Source organism: Caloenas nicobarica, chromosome 24 (assembly GCF_036013445.1).
Source record: "Caloenas nicobarica isolate bCalNic1 chromosome 24, bCalNic1.hap1, whole genome shotgun sequence".
NCBI classification, from domain to species: Eukaryota; Metazoa; Chordata; class Aves; order Columbiformes; family Columbidae; genus Caloenas; species Caloenas nicobarica.
The window spans coordinates 1,456,525-1,478,519 of NC_088268.1; the positions used below are offsets into that span (position 1 = coordinate 1,456,525).

General features: G+C 47.0%; 1 protein-coding gene across 1 annotated transcript; it reads left to right on the forward strand.

The window, feature by feature from the left end:
* Nucleotides 1–1,298: 1,298 nt before the first annotated feature.
* On the forward strand, nucleotides 1,299–20,331 carry MEIOC (meiosis specific with coiled-coil domain). The gene is made up of 10 exons (XM_065651463.1): nucleotides 1,299–1,377; nucleotides 1,482–1,588; nucleotides 2,806–2,814; nucleotides 6,185–6,310; nucleotides 8,092–8,249; nucleotides 8,353–8,457; nucleotides 9,945–11,805; nucleotides 13,126–13,260; nucleotides 16,702–16,882; nucleotides 20,057–20,331. The coding sequence occupies exons 1-10, from the start codon at nucleotides 1,299–1,301 to the stop codon at nucleotides 20,269–20,271; spliced, it is 2,976 nt and encodes a 991-aa protein (XP_065507535.1). The 3' UTR covers nucleotides 20,272–20,331.
* The last annotated feature ends 1,664 nt before the right edge of the window (nucleotides 20,332–21,995 follow it).

Here is a 21,995-nt window from a genome sequence, read left to right on the forward strand (position 1 = left end):
AGGGCAATGGGACCTGGCGGGGATGAGAAGGGGGTGGTCAGTAGGTCAGAGAGGTTCTCCTGCCCCTCTGCTCTGCCCTGGGGAGACCACATCTGGAATATTGTGTCCAGTTGTGTGCCCCTCAGTTCCAGAAGGACAGGGAACTGCTGGAGAGAGTCCAGCGCAGCCACGAAGATGCTGAAGGGAGTGGAGCATCTCCTGTGTGAGGAAAGGCTGAGGAGCTGGGGCTCTGGAGCTGGAGAAGAGGAGACTGAGGGGTGACTCATTCATGGGGATCAATATGGAAAGAGGGAGTGTCAGGAGGATGGAGCCAGGCTCTTCTGGGTGACAACCAGTGACAGGACAAGGGGCAATGGGGGCAAACTGGAACACAGGAGGTTCCACTTAAAGATGAGAAGAAACTTCTTCCTGGTGAGGGTGCCGGAGCCTGGCCCAGGCTGCCCAGGGAGGTTGTGGAGTCTCCTTCTCTGCAGACATTCCAACCCGCCTGGACACCTTCCTGTGTAACCTCATCTGGGTGTTCCTGCTCCAGCGGGGGGTTTGCACTGGATGAGCTTTCGAGGTCCCTTCTACCCCCTGACATTCTGTGAGTGGGGACAGGCTCCAGATCGGCACAGTCTGTCCAGGCTTGAAGACACCTCTGGGCCCTGAGCAGGGTCGACACAGTGCTCAGTGAGGCAGTGTGTGGTGCTTTGTGGGATAAAAGGGAGTTTAAATCAGTGGAACTGCTCCAAACAGGCAGTGCATCAACATAAAAGCTGCTCTAAGCGGGGCGTGCACCACACCCCATGGCTTACCCTGTTTTCGGGAGAAGCTTTCCATCCAACAGCAGCAGGTTTATACTAATAGCATGTTTTTATGCTCTCTGCTACAAATTACAGGTGTGTGCAAGCCTGAGCACCAGATCATGGGAGCTTAGAGCTGCTGCTCCGGTCCCTCCACATATCAATCCCTGGAGTTCACCCCATGCTTTGGTAGGGCAGGTTTGGGGTTCCCAAAGCCCATTCCCAGCCCTTCACTCACAACATGGGTGTTTTCTGCTCTCGCAGCTCCCAATTCTACATCGAGCTGGTGCATCCAGAACATTTGCAGCAAGACTTGGGATGCGGGGCCGTACGGGTGCTCACTCCTGGGGTTGGGTTAGAACAGTGCTTCGCTCTTCAGAGCAACAGATCATATTGGATACACTGGTGTGGAGAGATGGAAATAGCTTGTTTGCAGAGCTGTGTCCCCCTGTGTAATGTTCTGCGGGAGAAATTCCAATTGTGGTCTTCAGTTCTGAGGGAGGGAGGCGGCAAATGCCGCACTCCACAGCCGGGTTCAATGCTGTCACCAAAGCTGACCGCAACAGCCTGGAAATCAATCCAGGGAGCGAGTGTTAGCGCATTAGCAACCTGTTATAGTAACTTCCCGCGTGGGGCTTTGGCAACATAATAAAATATTAATTTTGATTTTAACTGCAGGTTTGCTGCCTTGAGCAGGTAACGACGTCAGCTGTAACCCCGAGGGGAATGTCAGGCTCGTGGAAAAGCAGGAGGTGGGCGCTTTATCGCAGCGATCAATGCGTCAGGCCACGGATGTGCAGAGTGTGAGCGCAGGACTCGGTAGATAAATCAGGTTGATGCCTCAATCTGTTGTGGGCAGGTGAAAACAGTGCAAGGATTCGGTTTCTCCCGGTGAGACCGTGTTCTTCCTGTGTGCACCGCAGCTGAGCAGTTTGTCTGTCTTTGCCCCAACAGAAATTGCTGTCTCTGAAAACTGGTTAAATATCACACAGAACCCCTTGGTTTCAGGCATTTTCTTTCCTCTGCAGCCAGCAAAGGCGTTCAGCCTGGAGGAGTCTGGTGCTGCTGCACCCCCAGCAATGACCTCTGGCTGAATGATAGAATTTGGGGGGGCTTCTCACTGCTCTGAGCTTCCCAAATCTGCTGTGTGGCTTTGGAGGAGTCTCTTGCAGAAACAAGCGCAGGAAGTATAACCCCTGGATCCATAGGGAAACAGGTGAGGGGATGGCAAGGGCGGAGTGGCTGTGTTCCCGTGTTCCACCAAAAAACCCCAGGGAAAATAAATGGGGGAAAAAAGGAAAGGAAGGGGGAAAAGAGCAAAGGAAAGCAAAGCTCCCCAAATCAAACTCAATGGTCACGTCCCCAAAGGGGGGAAATAAAAGAATCACAACACAAATGCTCACAGTTCATTGAGAGAATTACACCTCTATCATTAATTACCTGTGTAGTGCCTTTATCCATACAGAGATGGCAACAAAAATGAAATTCCTAGATTCAGTAAAAGCAGCTTGGGAAGTGGAAACACGAGTATGGTTTGGTTTCAGGGCTTTTTGGTTTTCCTTAAGCCTTTTTAGTGAAAACAGCAATATTCATACACTCAGCAGAGTAAACCAGCAGCAAGGATGACAAGGAAACAAGGCCTGGGAACATAGTGAGGCTGTTGCTCCAACCGGGCTCCCTCGTCCACCAGGTTTCCTATAGTTTCTTGTTCCAACCCGGGGCTCTGGGTCACCCCGGCTGTTGGCTCCCGGGGGGCTCAGCCCAGCAGGCCCTGCCACGGTCCAAGGTTATGGCCCTGTTCTGTCACCGGTGATGGGCAACGGAGGTTTCCTTTGCTCCTGTGGGCCATGCACAGGACTGTGGAGGGTGGGGGCAGCTCAGCCTCGGACAGCTCTGTCCCTGCACTGGGACGGGTGGCAGCAGAATCACAGAATGTTTAGGGATTGGAAGGGACCTCGAAAGCTCATCCAGTGCAATCCCCCCGCCGGAGCAGGAACACCCAGATGAGGTTACACAGGAAGGTGTCCAGGCGGGTTGGAATGTCTGCAGAGAAGGAGACTCCACAACCTCCCTGGGCAGCCTGGGCCAGGCTCTGGCACCCTCACCGGGAAGAAGTTTCTTCTCAAGTAGAACCTCCCGTGTTCCAGTTTGCCCCCATTGCCCCTTGTCCTATCACTGGTTGTCACCCAGAAGAGCCTGGCTCCATCCTCCTGACACTCCCCCTTTCCATATTGATCCCCATGAATGAGTCAGCCCTCAGTCTGCTCTTCTCCAGCTCAGAGCCCCAGCTCCTCAGCGTTTCCTCACACGGGAGATGCTCCACCCCCTCCAGCATCTTCGTGGCTGCGCTGGACTCCCTCCAGCAGTTCCCTGTCCTTGAACTGAGGGGCCCAGCACTGGACACTGAGGGCGGCCTGGGGCAGCGGGGCCCGGGGCTGCCTCAGGCCCTGCCCCACCCCCGCAGCGGGGCCGGGTCGGGCTCCAGCCCCGCGGCTCCCAGGGGCGGTGCCGGGAAGGCGCCCGGCGCAGAGGTCCCGCTCGGTGTCGCCCGCTCACGGCCCGCGGTTGCAGCGGGAGGGGTCGAGGCCGCTTTAATGGTCCCGGCGTTGTCTCCGGGTGAACGACGCCTCCTCAGCCCCTCATTGGCGGGAGGGGTGAGCGAGGCGATTTTTCATTGGCTAGGTGTTGCCCGCTAGCGGCCAATAGAAATACCGCTCCATTGCCGCGAGCCTGGCTGCGGGCTCTCGCTAATAGCCGCGTGGAGAACTGAGCGGGTCACGCGGCGCGGGGAGGTGCGAGGAGGCCGAGCGGCTCCTCATTGGTTGGGCGGGCTGAGGCGTTGGCCAATCCCCTCGAGGGCGCGGGGCGGGGCGGCGGTTGCCCCCGGCGCGAGGCTAACGGCTGCGCTCGCCTCAGCCGGCCCGCCATGGCCGCGCGCCGCCGGTAGCTGCCGCCGCCGGCCCGGGGTCGCCCATGGAGGTGAGAGCCGGGCTGGGGACGCGCTGGGCTGGGCAGCTCCTCCCGCCAGGAACACAGCGGGCGGCTGGAGCTCGGCCGAGGCGCCGGTAACCGCGGGGGGCTGAGGCCAGGCGAGGCTTCGCGCCCTCCCCCTGTGCGGCCGCCACTTCCCGTGTGGGGCCGCCCAGAGCTGGGCCTGGCGTGTGGTAACGGGGGCTGTGGAACTGAGGTGGAAAGTGTGAGGAAAACACTTTGTGTCCTGAAAACCTTCCGTTTGGGGAATAAATGAGTGTTTGTTGTTTGGGGGGTGTCACAAACCTGTAGGAGCTCCTTGTACCTATAGGTTTCCTCATTGAGATCGCAAATGACATAAGTGCTTCGTGTCCTTACTGAACGAGGGGATAACTGAGGAGAAAATGTGGCATAATTCGTACAAGAAATAGAGCTCTGCATCACACTAATTCTGACTTTTCATGTCCACTTACCTGCAAAGTGTGTCTGGAAAAAATGATGTGTTACCGGGTCAGTGTAACTGCAGCATAAACTAGAAGGAAGATTGTGCTGTAGTCCACAGATGCTGGATGTTGGGTCTGTTTTCATCTTCGGCTATAGAAAACCGCCTTTTTAGAGAGGAGTGTTCATTCAGAATACTTTCAAAACACTAGTCCTGTGAATCTCGAACTTTTTCTGAATTTAATAAGCATTTCAAATGAGCTGTTATAGCGATATGTTAAGTATTTTGGACGTAGCTTCACTTTTTTTTTATTTGTGAGCTGAAGGCTTTTTAACGAGTCAGTTTTATTTTAACTCTAAATTTTCCTTGTGTTTCTGAAGAAGGGAAGACACCAAACTTTTCGTTTTCTTTTCGTTCCTTTCTCGCAGTGGCCACCTATTCCTGAGCACGTCCAGGTTGGTGATGCGGAGATGGACATTTATCAGGTGGAAGTTGCTTTTCCCATAGTTACAGAACAGGTCAGATTTCCACCGTAGCTCCCAGTGTGTGTATTATGGCAGAATTCCAGCTCATGAAATCTGAAAATGCACATACATGCATTCATGTAATGTAAATTATGCAATAGGAACAGTGTTGAAGGGAGGAGAGGTGTCTGTGATGTGTGGAAGGTTAAATGATGGTGAAAGGGATGATAATTCTCCCCCTTCTGTGGTTGGTTTTCTTCCGTCCTGGTGTAAATGGAGAGAACACAGGTTTCCTCTGAACCTGCACCTCCCCTGTCTCCAAACACCTTGTGAATTTCTTGTGGTGGTTTGGGTTAAGCTTTTCTCCAAGGGTAAATAGGAAAATGTTCTAATGTCAATACGTAGAAATAAGTCTTTGAAAACTCAGATGGAGCAGAATCCACAGGTAAATTAAAGTGTTAAAGCAGTTAAAAGTTGATATAAAATCTACAACTGTCAGGTCTGTGTACCAGTCACCAGCGGGTTCTGCAGGGATCCATCTCAGGGCCAGTGCTCTTCAGTGTCTTTATAAATGACTTAGACTCAGGACTTGAGGGATTGCTTAGCAAGTTTGCTGATGACACCAAATTGAGGGGAGCTATCAACACTCTGGAGGGTGGAGAGACCCTGCAGAGGGATCTGGACAAATTGGAAAACTGGGCAATCACCAACTACCTGAAGTTCAACAAGGGCAAGTGCCGGATTTTGCACCTGGGACACAGCAACCCTGGCTGTACAGACAGACTGGGGGACGAGATGCTGGAGAGCAGCTCTGCAGAGAGGGATCTGGGGGTTCTGGTCAATGGCAAGTTGAACATGAGCCACCAGTGTCCCTGGAGCCAAGAGGGCCCTGTGTCGTGGTGCATCCAGCACAGCAGGGCCAGCTGGGCAGGGAGGGGATTGTCCTGCTCTGCCCTGCGCTGGGGCGGCCTCACCTGGAGCATTCACTGTGTGCAGGGCTGGGGACACAGGGTAAAACAGAGATGAAGCTACTGGGGAGTGCCCAGAAGAGGCTACGAAGTTGGTGAAGAGTTTGGAGGTGAAGCCGTATGAGGAGCGGCTGAAGTCCCTGGGTTTGTTCAGCTGGAGCAGAGGAGACTGAGGGCAGAGCTCATGGGGCTGCAGCTTCAGCAGGGGAGCAGGAGGGGCAGGGCTGAGCTCTTCTCTCTGTGACAGTGACAGAACCCCAGGGAATGGCAGCAAGATGTGCCAGGGGAGGGTCATTTGGGTATGAGGAAAAGGTTCTTCACCCAGAGGTGCTGGACACTGGAACAGGCTCCCCAGGGAGGTGTCACAGGCCCAACCTGACAGTGTTCAAGAAGAGACTGGACAACGTCCTCAGACACACAGTGTGACCTGTGGGGTGTCCTGTGCAGGGACAGGAATTGGACACCATGATACTGGTGGGTCCCTTCCAACTCAGGACATTCTATGATTCTGTGTATACTTATGTCCTACTACTTTTTTTTCCTTCTCTTGTACAGCCCAAAGTCGCGTTCAGAGGTGGCAGTCGCTGCTGGAGTGGCGCAGAAGCCGGCGGGAGACTGACAGATGCATTCAGCAGCGTAATGACAGGCTCTGGCTCGCTCTATGGTTCCTACAAATCACAGGTGCAGTGGATTATAAACACATTTTTTATATCTGTGCAAGAGTTTGGGTTGCTTGTAAAGTCACCCTCCCTGGAGGAGTTTAAAAGGCGTTTATACAAGGTTCTTAGGGACATGGGTTAGTGCTGGACTTGATGATCCTGAGGGTCTCTTCCAACCGAAATGATTCTATCATTCTATGAAAATGGTCACAAAATATTTCTTAGATGGTTGCTTATACTGGCAAATGTAAATCACCATGTTTGCCTTATTCGTAATCAATCTTCATCGTAATGTCCAGCAGAAGGGACAGTGAATTTTTGTAATACAGTCACAGATGAAGCCATACGTGGTGTTCAGTAGGATAGTGTTGCACCGTGTTCTTTGTTCTTCTGTTAGCATAAACAATTGGAAACAAAGCGAGGAGCAAATTACTATTTCTACAAAACTGTGAAGTCAGAAGCAGCAGCTTAGGTATTGTAACAGGTATTTCCGTGGCACATCAGAGTCATAGAGTCCAAATGTTGATATAAACCAGCCTGCTGAGCAGGGGGCTCTTGGTCTGACCAGTAGAACATGCCAGGACAGTGAAGTACATCGGCTCTCTTCTCCTTTTTGCCTTTCATAGCCATAAACTTTCACCAAGGTAACAGACTCAAATGAAAACTGAATTCCAATACCTTCAAGAACAGACCTGTTCCTTACTCTATCCAAGACTTGTGTGGTGTGGCTCTTCCATGGCCTTCAGTCCAGCAACCGGGCATCTTTCTGGGCTTGCAGAAGCATTTCACTGACATGGGGAACTGAGACATTAAGACCTGTCTGTAGTTAGGCAGAAGCCTTACTGGGAATTAAACTTGGGTTTATGTGTCACTTCCTGTAGCTGCAACACTACTTTGCTCATAAAGGAGTATATCGTGTATCTTTAACATCTAACCCTGTGAAAACACCGTTATTTTTTTTCATTTACTAAGAGCTGAGAAAGCATATCATGTTGAAACCAAACAGGTAAATGTTCCTTTTCACTTCAGCTGGGTTGCAGACCTTTCCTCTGAAATGTTCAGATTGGATATTAGGAAAAATTCTTCTTGGAGAGGGTTGTGAAGCAGTGGGACAGGCTGCCCAGGGCAGCGGTGGAGTCACCATCCCTGGAGGGTTTTAAAACACGTATAGAGGAGGTTCTCAGGGACATGGGTTAGTGCTAAATTAGGTTATGGTTGGACTCAGTGATCCTGAGGGTCTGTTCCAATCGAAATGTGTGATTCTGTAACCATGAGAACCAAGCAAGCCATGTTCTTTTGACACGATGCTGTAGGTAACTCCTGCTGGTGACCACTGCCCAGTGCATATACAAGTAAAAATTTCAGGCCACGTCAGCCTAAAATGTCTGCATGAGTTTCTAATTATCAACAAGAGGAGTCAGGAGACATCCCCCATAGCCAGTCATCACAGGTTATTTAAGCTTCTGAAGAAAACTTACACGCAATTCATAGAATCACAGAATCACAGAATGTTAGGGATTGGAAGGGACCTCAAAAGATCATCTAGTCCAATCCCCCTGCCAGAGCAGGAACATCTAGATGAGGTTACACAGGAAGGCGTCCAGACGGGTTTTGAATATCTCCAGAGAAGGAGACTCCACAACCTCCCTGGGCAGCCTGTTCCAGTGTTCTGTCACCCTCACTGAGAAGAAGTTTCTTCTCAAATTTAAGTGGAACCTCTTGTGTTACCCCAGGGTGAACTCAGTTCCAACCGGGCAGAACGATGAAATTATAATTTCACATGTTGTTATACATTAAATGCAGAATGAAGACAGCGTAGAGCTACCTCAGACCTACAGTTCTTCCCTTTCGACATCCGAGTTCTCTGCACCGGTGGACACTTCGCTTTTGTACACGCCGTGGTCAACCTATGGAGATGATCCCAAGCAGCCCACTGTGTCCCAGGTCAATGTCAAGTCCAGGTACGCACAGACAGAGAACGTGTGTGGTGATGGATGTTTAATTTAACTTATGAAATATTTTGCATAAAGTAGTTGTTTTAATTAATAAGCAACTCATTTTCAGGATTCAGCCTGAAAGGAATGAATATGGCAGTGAAACAGATTTATATGGACTCGTGTCTAACATCTTGGATGAACAAGAGAAACCGCAGCCGTGTTGCGCTGAGGGGTGAGTGTGTTGCGGTGTGAGTGCCGCTGGTGTTCTCTGACAGAACTGCCCTCGCTGCTCTGTGTCTGTGTTCTGTTTCTCAGCTTTGCATCTGCTGCTGCCAAGCCCTCGTGCTTTTTACAGTTTCCCTTCCTTCTCCCTAATCTTCTCATATTTTGCTTGTGATACTTAAAAGCTTTTCTCTAGGTACTCAAATTACACAGTAGCTTCTGGATTTCTGGTATTTACAGAACTGTTTAATTGGCATTTTTTAAATAAGTCCTTAACAAGCATTGTGGGAATGCCATGTTCAAATTCATATATATTGAATATATGTCTTGGGCTATTCTTTTTACATCAAGAATGAATTCAGACTTTGAGTTTCTTTCTTAATTAATTTCAATTCACATAAAGAATATGCGAAACACAAAATCGTACTCTTTCACACCTTCCTGAACTGTCAGGAGAGAAGAATTCCACGTTAAATGAATGTTTCTTGTTGTTAGTGCTACCAAAGCAATATTTGCATATGTAAATGTCAGACATATTATGCCTATATTCTAGAAACTATTAGATAGTGATAATAACTTGGCACAGAAGGGCTCCAGTCCAGCATCCCTGGGATGCCTAAAGAACTTGGATTTTTTGCCTGAATCTGAGTTTTTGAGCTCCGAGGGATGAGAAAGGGAACCCAGTTCTCAAGGTTCCCACCAGGGCACCGCTCTGCTGTTCCATCTTCTCCCAAAGAATTCCAAGGATTTCTGTATGTGGGCTGAGTTACGTGGCTGAGGTGAGGGAAAACTGTAGAGAGAGTCTTGATCAAGAGAGATCTTACTGATCCCTTTGCTTCAGACAGGTATGGTTGGATTTCTCTTTTCAGCACTGCCAAATTTGGCAGTGACTGGAATGGCTCCCAGGCACAATTCCATTTTTTACTTAGTCCATTTCCAGTTTTCCATGACGATCAGGGATTATTTGTCCTGTGTTAATCCATGGTAATTAGTGGAAGGAAAGGAAATGTGCCGAGATGCTTATTCTTGGTTGACCTGCAGGAAGCAGTGTAAGGCAGTGGAAAACACGGGCAGTTCTGAAGCAATAAGATGCTACAGAGCAGTGTTTCATCGGGAGTACCAGGGCTTGGAAAGGCTGCGAGTAGTTTGGGAAGTACAGTTATCTTGTTACTTAACCAGGAGTATTTTGGTGGTGACAGGTAGTAAATCTCTTGATGGGACGGGCCATAATTTGGTGCATACACATCACTTGGAGTGTGAAGGCATCAGACGTAGGTCCATATGGGTGGGTTTAGACACAGCGGAATCGGTTTTCTCATCTAGTTAAGGGAAACTGTGATGATGACGCTAGTGGATAAAAATTGGAGTAAGGCATCTTTGAACCAATCAGGAGAAATTATTAGGGAAGAACTGGCTTCTTAAACCTTTTTCTGTGTTTGGGAATGGAGGAGGAGCACCACGGATGAGAATCTAACGGTGTATTTCTTGTTTTCCAAGGGGTTGCCCTTCCAGCTTGAAGTCAGTGTGGCCCGTGAACGCGAGCAGGATCGCAGACCACCACGACCTGTTGCCAGAAACCAAACGACCAGTTGTCGGAGCTGTCTCACAACAGGGGTTTTATGGTAGTGAATCTGTGTCTGCAGCTGAAAAACAGTACTCGCCAAGTGGGAATCTTGCATCACAGCAAAAAGTAGATGACTGTTATCGTGGGTTTACCGGCACAGACCTTGAAGAGCAGTGTTTATACCCTCCCAGGAATGACCATGCCAACTGCTGCAACATGCAGACTAGTGAGAATATTAAGACAACACCCGTGTATCAGAACTATCCGTACCTAAAAACCACCTTTACACCCCAAGTTGGGTATTCAGAAGTGATCAAAGACTTGGGAGCCGATGCTTATTCTTATGGAAGGGAGAAGGTGTTTCCCAAAGGAGTGGATGTGCAGTTGCACCAAAAGCGGGCAGAAGCGTTTCTTCCACAGTTTCACAGATATAACGAAAACGCAGATTATAGTAGATACACCGAATATTCTCATGCTAGTAAAGCTAACCCTAACAAGAGCACCAACTGTAGCCTCCAAGAAAATAAAAAGTTAGTAAATGGAACCATTGAGGCACCATCTCTGGACACAGAACCCTATACTAAATTATTTCAGGTTAAATCAGGAACTCAGAAAAAAATAGAAGACACAATTTCCGATCAGCAAAACTTTGTATTTCCCAAGGCTGTAGGACTTCTAGCAGAAAAACAATTTGCAAATGAAGCTTCATTCTGCATGGATTTGGGGCAAAAATTTGAATATGGACTAAAATCTTTTGCAGCTTGTCCAGGGAATAGTGACTGTGCAAATGGTGGAGAGAAGCAGCAGTTTTCCAAGGCCGATCTTCAGAATTCTGAATACTGTAAATCACTTCCATTAATGCCAAACTCTGCAAACCCTTCAGCAGGTGCAAACATGAGGCCAACGTGGATGAACCTTCAAACTAAAACCGCAGCTTCGGTCCCATTTCAGAATCCAAGTCCTTTGTTGAAAGTGAATAATCATTTACCTGCTTTTCCAAAAAGTTCCAGCCATTCTAATGATTTCTTTCCGTTTTCATTGTCAAATTTCCCTTTAAATAGTAATTTATTTCACAAGTACTGTCAGGATAATCCTTCGTTTTTTTCAAGTCTCGATTTTGGTTATAACACTGCAGAACGAGCTCGGTCTGCAGCCTGCGTGGAAGCACTAGTCAGGGGCAGAGAAGAGAATCTCATCGAGTATTTAAGCGAAAAGAAGTTAAAGCAGCCAAATGGCTTCTGTGACAATTATTCAGCTCAGCAGTTTGGGATCATTGAAAACATGAACAAACACCGTTTCCAAGTGAAGCCGCAGAGCGAGCATTATGACCTGGAAGGACAAAAACATGCCGAGGGCTTGTTGCAGAACATGTACCAAGATTTAGCGGAGCCTCAGGGTCAGCCGAACCTCCGGCAGGGCGGTGGAGACAGTAACGCCGTCAGTCCTGTCACCTGCCTGCAGCCTCCCAGCTTTTCCAGTAACGGCATGATGGGCGACTTCAGGCGGAACCAGCAGCTCGGTTCTGGCACGTTCCCCCTCAGATCCGCTCGCCTGCTCAGCCGTTCCGTTGTCCCGCTGATGGAGCCTCAGGACTTGGTCTCCCGTGATGATTTAAAACGCTTCTACCCCTATTTTAACAATAAGATTTATGGGGATGGTTCTTTCCCTGGTTTTGTCCCAGCGTTTGGATTTCAAAGGCAAGTTAAAACCCGTAGTGCGCCTGCCAGCGAACTTCATGTTAGACTAGAAGAATGTTATGAACAGTGGAGAGCTTTGGAGAAGGAAAGAAAGAAGGTAAAAAAAAAAAAAACTAAATTAATGTGCCATTTGACAGATTTGCTGTAGATCTCATCCTGCTCAGTCCAGTTAGAGATCATGGGTACTTCTCATTGTTACGAATTGAAATGCTGAATAGGACTTCAAAGTTAAGAGTTCCCTGCATATTTAGGACTGGAAACAGAAGATTTGAATGTTTGTAGCCTGGTCAGGAGCACAACTAATGTATTGAATTTAAAGCAGGAATTCAGTGAGTTTTTTAGTCCCTGCGTTGGGGCTGGAGGTGTGTTGTGTGACTGACAAAGCCACGGTACACAGGTCTTACCACAATAAATACATCTGGAAACTTTGAAAGCAAATCCAGTCATTATATTTTGAATCGGGACTAAACTTTAATCCTTTCAATAATTAATTCATTTTCTTAAACCCTACACTTTTACTTCTTTCAATGAGTTTTTCTCACCTCCTGTTTCCCTGAAGGTTTAAAACTAAGATGTATTTGAAGAGGATTTTTTTTTTCCCCAGAATTGGAGGATGAAGAAGGGTAATATTAAAACACCTGAGCTAAAAGATTCAGGTAGTTCTGTATGGGCTCGAACTGAGGAGGGGAGACAGATGTCGAGGGTTCCGTAGAAACATGCAAAAGAGAAAGAGTTGGCATGTGTGTGGCAGGGGGTGTGCTGGAGAAAATGAGGCTGCAGCTTTATGAAAACCCCACTGCAAGACAATCCAAGAAACTAAAAATAGATTTAGCTAGCTACATAGTGTTAGGGGTGTTGCAGAGTGACATAACAACAGGGGGAGATTGAAACTTGAAGTCGTGCAGTCATGTTTCAAAGTAATTTTCTGATGGCTGAATAAAATATTATTTCATTTTAACAAAATTTTTTAAAAAGCTTCCTGTAGTTATATCCTTACAAAATTTAGGTTAATTGCTGACTTAAACCATTTTCTTCTAATTTCATGGGTGACGTCCCCATCTGTTTGCTCTTTTTTTTTGCCTTGTAATTCTAACTCACCTTCATTTTATTTACAGGCAAAATTAGTACAGGCTGTAGTCAGAGTGTGAGAAGACATAGCGCTTCTGAAACACGTTCTATTCCATAATTACTTTAGTTGAACTGCTTTGAATAAAACGGTTGTTCACTTCAAACAGGTGATTGTCTTACCAAACGATTAAATCCTAAATGCCTGAATCCTCATTATCTGCTTTAAAAAAAAATACAAAACCCTAAGGGAAAGAAATTACACATCTGATTTTTTTTTTTCTTGTTTCTGTAATAATGCTTATTTGGCAGCTTACATTCCTCAGGAGAGAATTCTTTTGTTTTCCTGCAGACTGAATCAGCTCTTGCTAAGAATTTCCAAGGGAAAAAGGTTTCTAGTGCGAACAACACTCCAATTCCAAGGCTGACATCAAACCCATCAAGAGTTGATCGCTTAATTGTGGATCAGCTACGTGAACAAGCCAGAGTGAGTTGTAGGACTTAATAGTTTCGGGGTTTTTTTTTAACTTAGCACACAGAACTTAGAGTTCAGTATATGAGAGATGATCAGAGCAGCTTTTCCCAAAATAGCTTTGTTCTTAAACGCTCTGCAGGGAATAATATCTCAGCAGTCCCTGCTGGAATATCTACAGCTCCAGTTTGCTGCTGCTGTTACCAGGGAGCCCCCGCCACCGCTGGGGCTCATGGTGACACCAGCCGTGCCAGGACTCTGGTTTCCAGCACAAAATGTGCCTGAGACACCAGAATCCAGTCATGTAGCCCAACACCTGCACAGCTCTAAAACATGCCTGCGTTTTGAGCTCTGCTGTTTTGAGCAGCTCGGCAGAGAAACATTCACTGTAGATTTGGAGACTATTAGAAGAGGTATTTGTGGAGAAAAAAAGCAAGTTTGTATGAATTTGATACATATTTGCTAGAGAATCTTGTATTTTTTTAATGTGGAGTGGTTATTTATTGCAACTTCAGCCTGAATTTCCATGTTATTAGTTTGCTGCTTAAGCCAAACAGCCACAACCTGTAGGGCGAGCGTGCCTGGTGTGTTCTGAGCCACCGTGGCTCTGTGTGCAGGATTGTGCTGCTTCGGGAGCAGCGGTGTGTGCAGAACTCTACAAGGGAGAGCAGAGGGAGCAGGTGGACACAAGCAGAGACAGCAAGGGGCTGATGGGGCTCTTCCGAGGCCAAGAGGCCAGAGCCGGGACGCTCACGCTGCAGGAGGAGAAGCGTGGGCTGGAAGCGAGGAGCCACGGCCTGTCCCTACGAGGGGATTAAAGGCAGCGGCTGTTGTTCAGTGAAATGCTGCATTTTGGAGGAACCGGCACAGCTGAGCTCAGCCACTCCAGGCCGGGGTGCGAGCGGCTGGAGCGTGAGCGGCGGTGGTGTGAGCGGCAGTGGTGTGAGCGGCAGCTTTTCCTACTGGCCTTGTGCAGGTGAAACAAGCTGTGGAGTCATGGCTGCCTGCTGAAAGCTGTCTGCAACTGCCTGGTTTTGTTTGTACGGTGAAAAACGTGTTGGTAGGCTTAGTGTTTGCTTTTTAAACTACTGTTTTATGAACCGCAAAAGAAGAACAGTGTTAGGACTATTCCAATATCAGGTGGCTTGCCTGTCCCTGTCCTAGTACTTTAAAACCGCACCTAAAAAGGACTTAATCTTCTCTAGGCATTTGAGGAACCAAACTTCGGGATGTGGAGCCTCAAACACTTGTTAGGTAGCAACCGAAAAGTACTGTTAAAGATGCTCAGAAGCACAGTGGGGCTGTTGAACCTGGATTCTAACATCCAAAAGCTCAGTGGTTGCCAAAGAGAAACACTGGTACAAAAGTTCAAGTGGAAGTTGAGCTGGCTGAATCTGGGATTAACTCTTCATAGGGTGCAGCATCTAGTTAAATCCTCTTGGTGGTCACAGACTTTGCTTTGGTTTTCTCATTGGACACTTCCACTTGCAGTTGCAAGGCTGCATGGCTGATGGAGAGGTGAGAGGAGCTTCCTTCGCGATGGCGTCACTGCCCGGTAGTCGGAGAACAAACTTTAAACCAGGATCTCCCCTCTGCGGCTGTATCTCATCTCCCTTGTGTCTGGGGAGGTGTAAATCCACAGCGCTGTCGTCACTGGGGAACGCCACAGTCACCCACTGTGTGGTAAACTGAGGCCGGACGTTCAGTCTGTCCTGGTGAAGCTCCTTGGTTCTGGAGTGATTTTTGCCAGAGAGGGGAAATAGGAGCTTAGGGAGGGGATTGTCCCCTCTGCCCCGCTCTGTGAGACCCCCCTGCAGTGCTGGGCCAGCTCTGGGTCCTCAGCACAGGACACACATGGACCTGCTGGAGAGGGGCCAGAGGAGCCCCAGAAATGACCCGAGGCTGGACCAGCTCTGCTGGGAGGACAGGCTGAGAGAGTTGGGCTGTTCAGCTGGAGAACAGAAGCTCCAGGGAGACCTTAGTGCGGCCTTTCCGGACTTAAAAGGGGCTGAGAAGAAAGATGGGGACAGACCTTTGAGCAGGGTCTGTTGCGATAGGGCAAGGGGTGATGGTTTGAAACTAAAGGAGGGAGATTCAGGCTGGACACGAGGAAGGGATTGTTGGCCCTGAGGGTGGTGAGAGCCTGGCCCAGGTTGGCCAGAGAGGTGGTGGATGAACCATCCCTGGAGACATCCCAGGCCAGGCTGGACGGGGCTCTGAGCAACCTGAGCTGGTGCAGATGTCCCTGCTCATGGCAGGGGGGGCACTGGGGCAGCTGGGAAGGTCCCTTCAACCCAAAACATTCTGTGATTCTATGACTTCTAGTAGTTAGGGCATCTGTATGGGCTGGGAAAACATTCTGGTCCTTGTCCCAAATCCAGTTTTGTGAAGTGCTCAGAGCTGGGCCTGGAACACCAGTCCTAATCCTGTCACTGGTACTTGCTGCTTTTCCCAGGAATGATCTGAATTGCTCTGCAAGCCCTGTGACAGTCGAAAGGGATCAGTTGTGCTTTGCAAGAGCAGCGCAGGTTTAGTTAATGCGTCTGAGTCGTGAGTAGAAGGAAATGTCTCTGGGAGCGCAGGATGAACTTTTGAAAATCCTGAGGGACTTGGCCAGTGAGCAGTTGAGCCTTCGGTGGTTCCCGTTGTTTTGCTGGGGCAGCCCAGCTTTGCTGACTGCTGTGGATTTTGCTTTTAGACAACTGGCGCTTCTCCCAGGCTTAGTATAAGGTCTGCAGAACGTACATTCTGTTGCAGATGTGGACATACTGTTAACTAAGAGTCAGGTTCATCTTTGTTTCGCTTGTTTGTGTAATCCTACTGTGCCGCTCCCTAAAATCTGACTTTTTCTTCAAAAACAAATCTAGTGATTTTCAAACAGTAACGATTCTGATTTTGGAATTGCAGACTAGTAACCAAGTTCTTCCATGGGCTGTGAACCGTGGCTGAGGAATCACTCACCAAGGGGAAATTCATAGTAATGTGACTGTCCTAAGATAAACAGGGCAACAAAGATGTAGATTTTCAATTGACTAAACAAAACTGGATTATTTCTGAGTGTTTGTGCTCGATATTCTCTGAAAGAGCTTTAGTGTGGAGCATCCAACCTGGAAGTGCTGATGGAAGGTGGGACCACGCAAATTGTCATGGAACATCTCCTGTTACGCGGTTGTCTCAAAGTTTTATATATCCATTATTACCTGGTAAGCTGGGTGTGCTAAAATTTGGGTATTTGAGCTTTGCTGTTGTGCTGTGCACACCCAGGTATCCTACAGCTTCGGGTTTGGAGAAGAAGAAATCCTAGGTAAGAATTTAACTCCTTCCACTGTAACTTTATGAACTGTTCTTAAAAGAAAATAATGGTTGTCATTAATTTCTTCTTCTAATCTAGTTAATTTTCTTGTAAGTCTAGCCGAGTGTAGTTTGAACTCCTATAACGTGTCAAATGTTCATTAGGTTGTGACTTTACTGGGAAAAATGGAGCGTCTTCGCAGTTCTCCCCTTCACGCCAACATTTCCACCGCACTTGAGAAACACCTGGAGGTGATTCACGTCGTGCAGTCACGTAGGAAGGATGAAATTGTAAATGCTTCCAATCGCCAGAGGCAAGGAGCTCCCAGGTGCCAGGATGACAGAGGTATAACTACATTTACGTACTTTTTTAAGGCAGCTGAAAAATTCTACACATATTGCAAGTCTATTAAATAAAGTGTGAGGGGTTTTGTAGTAAAGTTTTGTATTTCAGCGTGTAAAACAGTGAGAAAGGCAGAGTGTATGGCGTGTAGATGGTGGTTTTGAGAGGACACTAGTGCTGGAGTTTAGAGATAAATGGGTCAAATCAATTTGGAGTGCATTTATTAAATTAAAAAGTTAGAAAGTAATGAAAAGGTAGTGGGGTTTTCTTTCGTAATACGGTTTGGGATTGGAGGTGATGTTACAGTATTGCCTCATTCTTCTCCCCGTCCCTCCCACTCCTGTTCCCATCACCCTCCAGCCCTGTCCCTGTTTCTGTGTAGAACTTGGTGCCATCTCCATGCTGAATCTGTGACTCGACAGCCTTGTGTTATTAATGGATTTCCTCTTCAAGCATGTTCTGTCCTAGATCGACATAAAACACAAATCATCTTTGGGATGGATACACAAAAATATACTGGTTTGAATTGTCTTATTCTTAATGGTATCCAAAATATGCAGAATATTCAACTTAATCTTTCACCAGTGCACAGGCAGAATGGCAGATCCCTTCCTAGATGTGAAGAAGAATAAATTCCTGCTGTCAGTGATGCTCTGACCTGCTTTGTGTTGGAACCTTGCTTAATTCTGAGAGCCGTCTGTTTGCTTCCTGCTTCTCCTTCCGCAACTGAATTGATGGATTTTACTCCTTTGGGGTGTCCCATCGTGCGGTTCTGTAATTCTCAAGTTTACTTCGAAAGATACACTATAGCAGTTTTTCTTTTCACCTGTTCACCCTCATTCCTGTTTCTCTTTACCTGGATTGAAGGTGATGTGACTTGTTAAGAGGAGAGGGGGCGGGTGTGTTGAAACCCATGAAAATAATTGTTGCTGGCTTTACTGGTGCTGCTTCTTACCCGCATCAGTGAGATCTTTGGGAAGGAGAAGCTGTCTGACCTCGCGGTCTGCTCCCTGGTCCAGGGGAGAGGGGAGAAGGAGAAGGAGAGGGAGAGGAGAGGATCTTTGCACAATGGGATCTGGTTTCTCAACTAGAAGGGTTGCGCTTTCTTTGTCCCCCTTGTCATCCTCCATTAGCCTCTTGTGGCAACTGGAGAGGATTTTTCGAACAGTAGATTATTTAATATAGTAACAATATTTGCTGCATATTTAGCAGAGCCTTGAGGGCAGTGCCTGAAGCATCTCCCCTCTTTGGCAGAGCTTTCTTGATAACGGTTCTGTTTTGTTTGATGTCTGCCAGGCCCAACCTGATTTCAGCATCATCTTCCTATTCCATGTGTCTGATACTACGTATCTGTCTTATCAGACAGGACCTGTCTGTTGTGTCCTCTATTCCAGGAAGTTTTAAACAAAATCCATCTGTGAGCCATTGTCTTCTCTCTTCCCAGCTGCCCCAGTTTAGTTGCAGCACAGATTTACTTTGCTGGGAAGCACACGGATCTGAGCCGCCTCACGTCAGGCACATTCGTGGACAACACGGGGCTGAAAAATTCTATTGCACGCTGAAGCTGTGGAACTGTATGAGGTATCTGGCAGTTTGTACATGTTTTTGATGACACAATGAAGTTCTGGAAGAGAGAGAATGATCAGGAAAAGGGTTTTAGGGAGTGCTGTCCGTCACCCAGACAACCATGGAGCCTGCCAGAGCTGCCTGACCAGAGCTCTGCTCTGAGCCTGCCCTGGGTTTAGTTTTCAGGCCCTTGAGGAGGATGTAGGTGTTACAGATCATCTTCTGAGGCGAGAAAAGACCTTTGTAATGTCTGTAACTCTAAGGCACTGCATTCAGTTGAAGACTTTAAAACAATTCTAACTTATTACTGGGGGATTTTCCACTCACCTGGTAGTGACTCAGATTTCAACCGCTTCTTACAGCTTTGAGATACACGTTTACGTGAACGTCACTTCTTTCTGAGCTTCTAGACAGTCCATATGACACCATTCCTGTGGTCTCTTCCTGGTTCCACGAAGTTTGGTGTGGAAATTGGAATCTTGAATATACAGGAGCTTATAATCACATCTTCCCACCCTGTCCTGAATTTCTCTGGAGTTCTCCATCCAAATTACCTTCTCAAACACTTTGGATGGCTGATATTTGTGTTGGACAAGTGGATTTCTCCACCGTTACCTCCATCAGTTTTCTGTACCCAGCTGGTTGGCGGTGGAAACGACAGAGGGGTTGGAGCAGGAGGAGGAGGGAGGGATGTCTCAAAAGGGTTTCACAGAAACCAGCCCCGAGGGGCTGCTGAAGAGGGATGGCGAGGGGAGGAGGTGAAATTCTTCCTTTCCTGAGGCACCCAAGTGCCGCTGGGCACTTTGACCTGCACCCGTGAATCCCAGAATGTTCCCTGAAGGCGGGTGCCGGCTTTTTCCAGTAAAATGAACCTGCAGCTGTGCTTGCTGAGCTCGGGCCGTTGGAAGAGCAGGTTTTAGGTCCAAGTTTTCTGCTGCTTCCCACGGACGTGTCTGCCCAGGCGCACTGGTTCACACACACCGTACAGCTCCGAGAGGAGCAAGCGTGTCCCTACCTGGGATAACACACAAATTCCAACTGAAAACTCTGGTATCTTGAAGAATTTGGTTCTTCACACACAGACTGGAATTAAAATCACAGTATTATCTAAGTGCTGTTGAATAATTGGACCACTGCACCACTTCTCTTGATCTTAAAGTAGTGGCTTTTATCAGATTTTTGCACAACATTGTAGGCATTAATAAAATGCCATAAATGAGCTGTTTCTTCACCTGTCTTAAGAATTTCGTGGCAAGATGGGCAAAGGATCCGCTGGGTGGGTCTGGAGGGGCTGCTGGGAACGTTCAGCTTGCACAGGACGGGAGAGACGCCTTTGGTGTGTGTGAACATGGCAAAACGGCAAAGCCAGAGCTCCCGCTTACAGGTGACAGCTACCGAGGAGCTTTAGAAAATAAATACTTAAATTCCATATACTCTTTGTACGAGGGCCTAAAAACCACTACTTCCTTAGATTCAGTTTTTATAACCTTATAAAGACAAAATCCGACACTAAAAGGGCCTAGAAGTTTTGCTGGTTTTAGGTGAATTAATCCCCAATAAACAGACTTGCTGTGATATAGTAACGATTAAAACGCCATTTCCTCCTCACAGACGTGTTTGCTCTCGCTTTGGCGATTAAAGAGATGAGCACAGCGACGCGTAAAGCGCGGACGACTCTCTGGTGCGCGTTCCAGATGACCTTACCAAAATCTCCGGCCACAAAACTGAAGCAGGAGAAAACTCTTCAGGAAGTGGCGCAGCCAGAAGAAAAAACATGTGAAAACAGCAGCGGCCTCAATCAGCGCGCTGAGGCGAGCAAGCACTAACCAAACTGTGGTCCGTATGTGTGAGAGGTGACATGCTAATTTTTTTTAATTATTTGTAAAGTTCGAGCTACTAATATTCCTATTTAAAGCTGTATCTTGAGAAAGTTGCATTTGCTTTAAGGGCTCTTGGGTTCTAAACTGTTCGCGTGACAGGCAGCGTCGCTATGTTGGAAAGCCAGACTGGTGAATGTTAACTTAAAAAATAATCAGACTAATTAATTAACAGCCAAGGTATTATTTAAGTTCCACAGGTGAACCCTGGTGTACAACTCTTCCGATAACTTCTTTTAGTTTTGCTTTAGGAAGCACGTTTTAAAATAATGATTCTTAAAGACTGGAGTCGTAACGGGGTGTCCGCTCAGTATCAGAGAAGATTGTGATGTAAAAATGGTTTCCTTATCAAACTAATACCTGGAAACAGGAGGAAAAAAAAGCTAAGAATACCCAATATTCATGTAAAATTAAATATTTAAAATATAAATATTTATGAATTTGAGATTTTAGAATCTAAGTTTTTGAAAGGAGATGCACCAGGTTCTGCTAAATGACTGGTATGGCAGAATCGCTGTTGTGAAACCATGCAAGTTAGTAAACGTCTTCAAATCATATGGGCATGCTCTTGGGGGAAAAAAAAAAAAGAAAAAAAAGAAAAGAACCTCTGTTTTAAAGTATTTAAACATAATCAAAATATGACATGCACACAGGATGATCCTCTCAAAAGTTGTGCAGCATCTGAAATAATGAGCCTTATTTTTAATACCCTCACTTGAAAATTTGAGGAGGTATCACAAAGTTCTGAAATTTGGGTTTTCTTAAAGTTCAGTCTTTCGCTAGTTTGGTTTGAAATTTGGTTGTCATATTTTAGACTTATTAGTAGACCTCTGTGTTTTCGACAGCTCTTAATCCTTGGTGTTTATCTGCATTTCTTAATCTGTATGGAATAGAAGTAACTTATTCACTGATATGAAACGGTCGCATTATGTGGCTCAGGAGATCCGGGGTTTTAACACTTGTAGCATCGCGTTTATAATGTGTGGATTAAATTTATTCAGCTGTCCTTGCCTAGATACCCTGATATTTTAAATGTCTGTGTTCTTCCTACTTGTGGAAATCGCACCACATAAATTGTCATGAGATGATGTGAGAAACTGAACGAGAATGCAGCAGAGAGCGGAGAAACTGTGTCGATCACTGAAAGGACCGAAATCCTGCTGGGATGAGTGTTGGGGCAGGAGAACGAGGTACGATCCGCACAGCACAGGTCACTGCCTGAAGATTTGTTAAGTTGAGCCTAGGACGCGTTGATGTTAAAAGCAAAACTGTACTGACTTAGTCTGGTAAGAAATAAATGAGCTTTTGTTGAAGAGCGTTTGTTCTGCAGTTGTCTTCATGGCCTCGGTTCCTGGAACTGGACCTGTTAATTGTCATTTTCAGTTAATTATTGAGGTCTGGTCAGAGGTTATTGGAAGTCAGCAATCACTGGGGCAGATCTGATCTAGTAGTTAATTTATTCAGCTCTGATAAATAAATGCAGGTATGTAAAATATTGAGTAAGTACAGGTGGATTGGCAGTCAATGCTCTACTGTTTACTAGACATAAAGTCAGTATGGGATATAAAAATTATCGTGTGAGCTTACACTACATATCTTAAATGTTCCACGTGTGCAAAAAAGTCACTTACCAAGCTGGGCCGTGTGGGGGATCTCAGCCGTGGGGGTCACCC

Coding starts and splice junctions, on each gene's coding strand:
- MEIOC (XM_065651463.1), top strand. CDS start 1,299: ATGCCGCACTCCACAGCCGGGTTCAATGCTGTCACCAAAGCTGACCGC. Junction 6,311..8,091: donor ATGGTTCCTACAAATCACAG/GTGCAGTGGATT, acceptor CATTAAATGCAG/AATGAAGACAGCGTAGAGCT. Junction 8,458..9,944: donor CAGCCGTGTTGCGCTGAGGG/GTGAGTGTGTTG, acceptor TTGTTTTCCAAG/GGGTTGCCCTTCCAGCTTGA.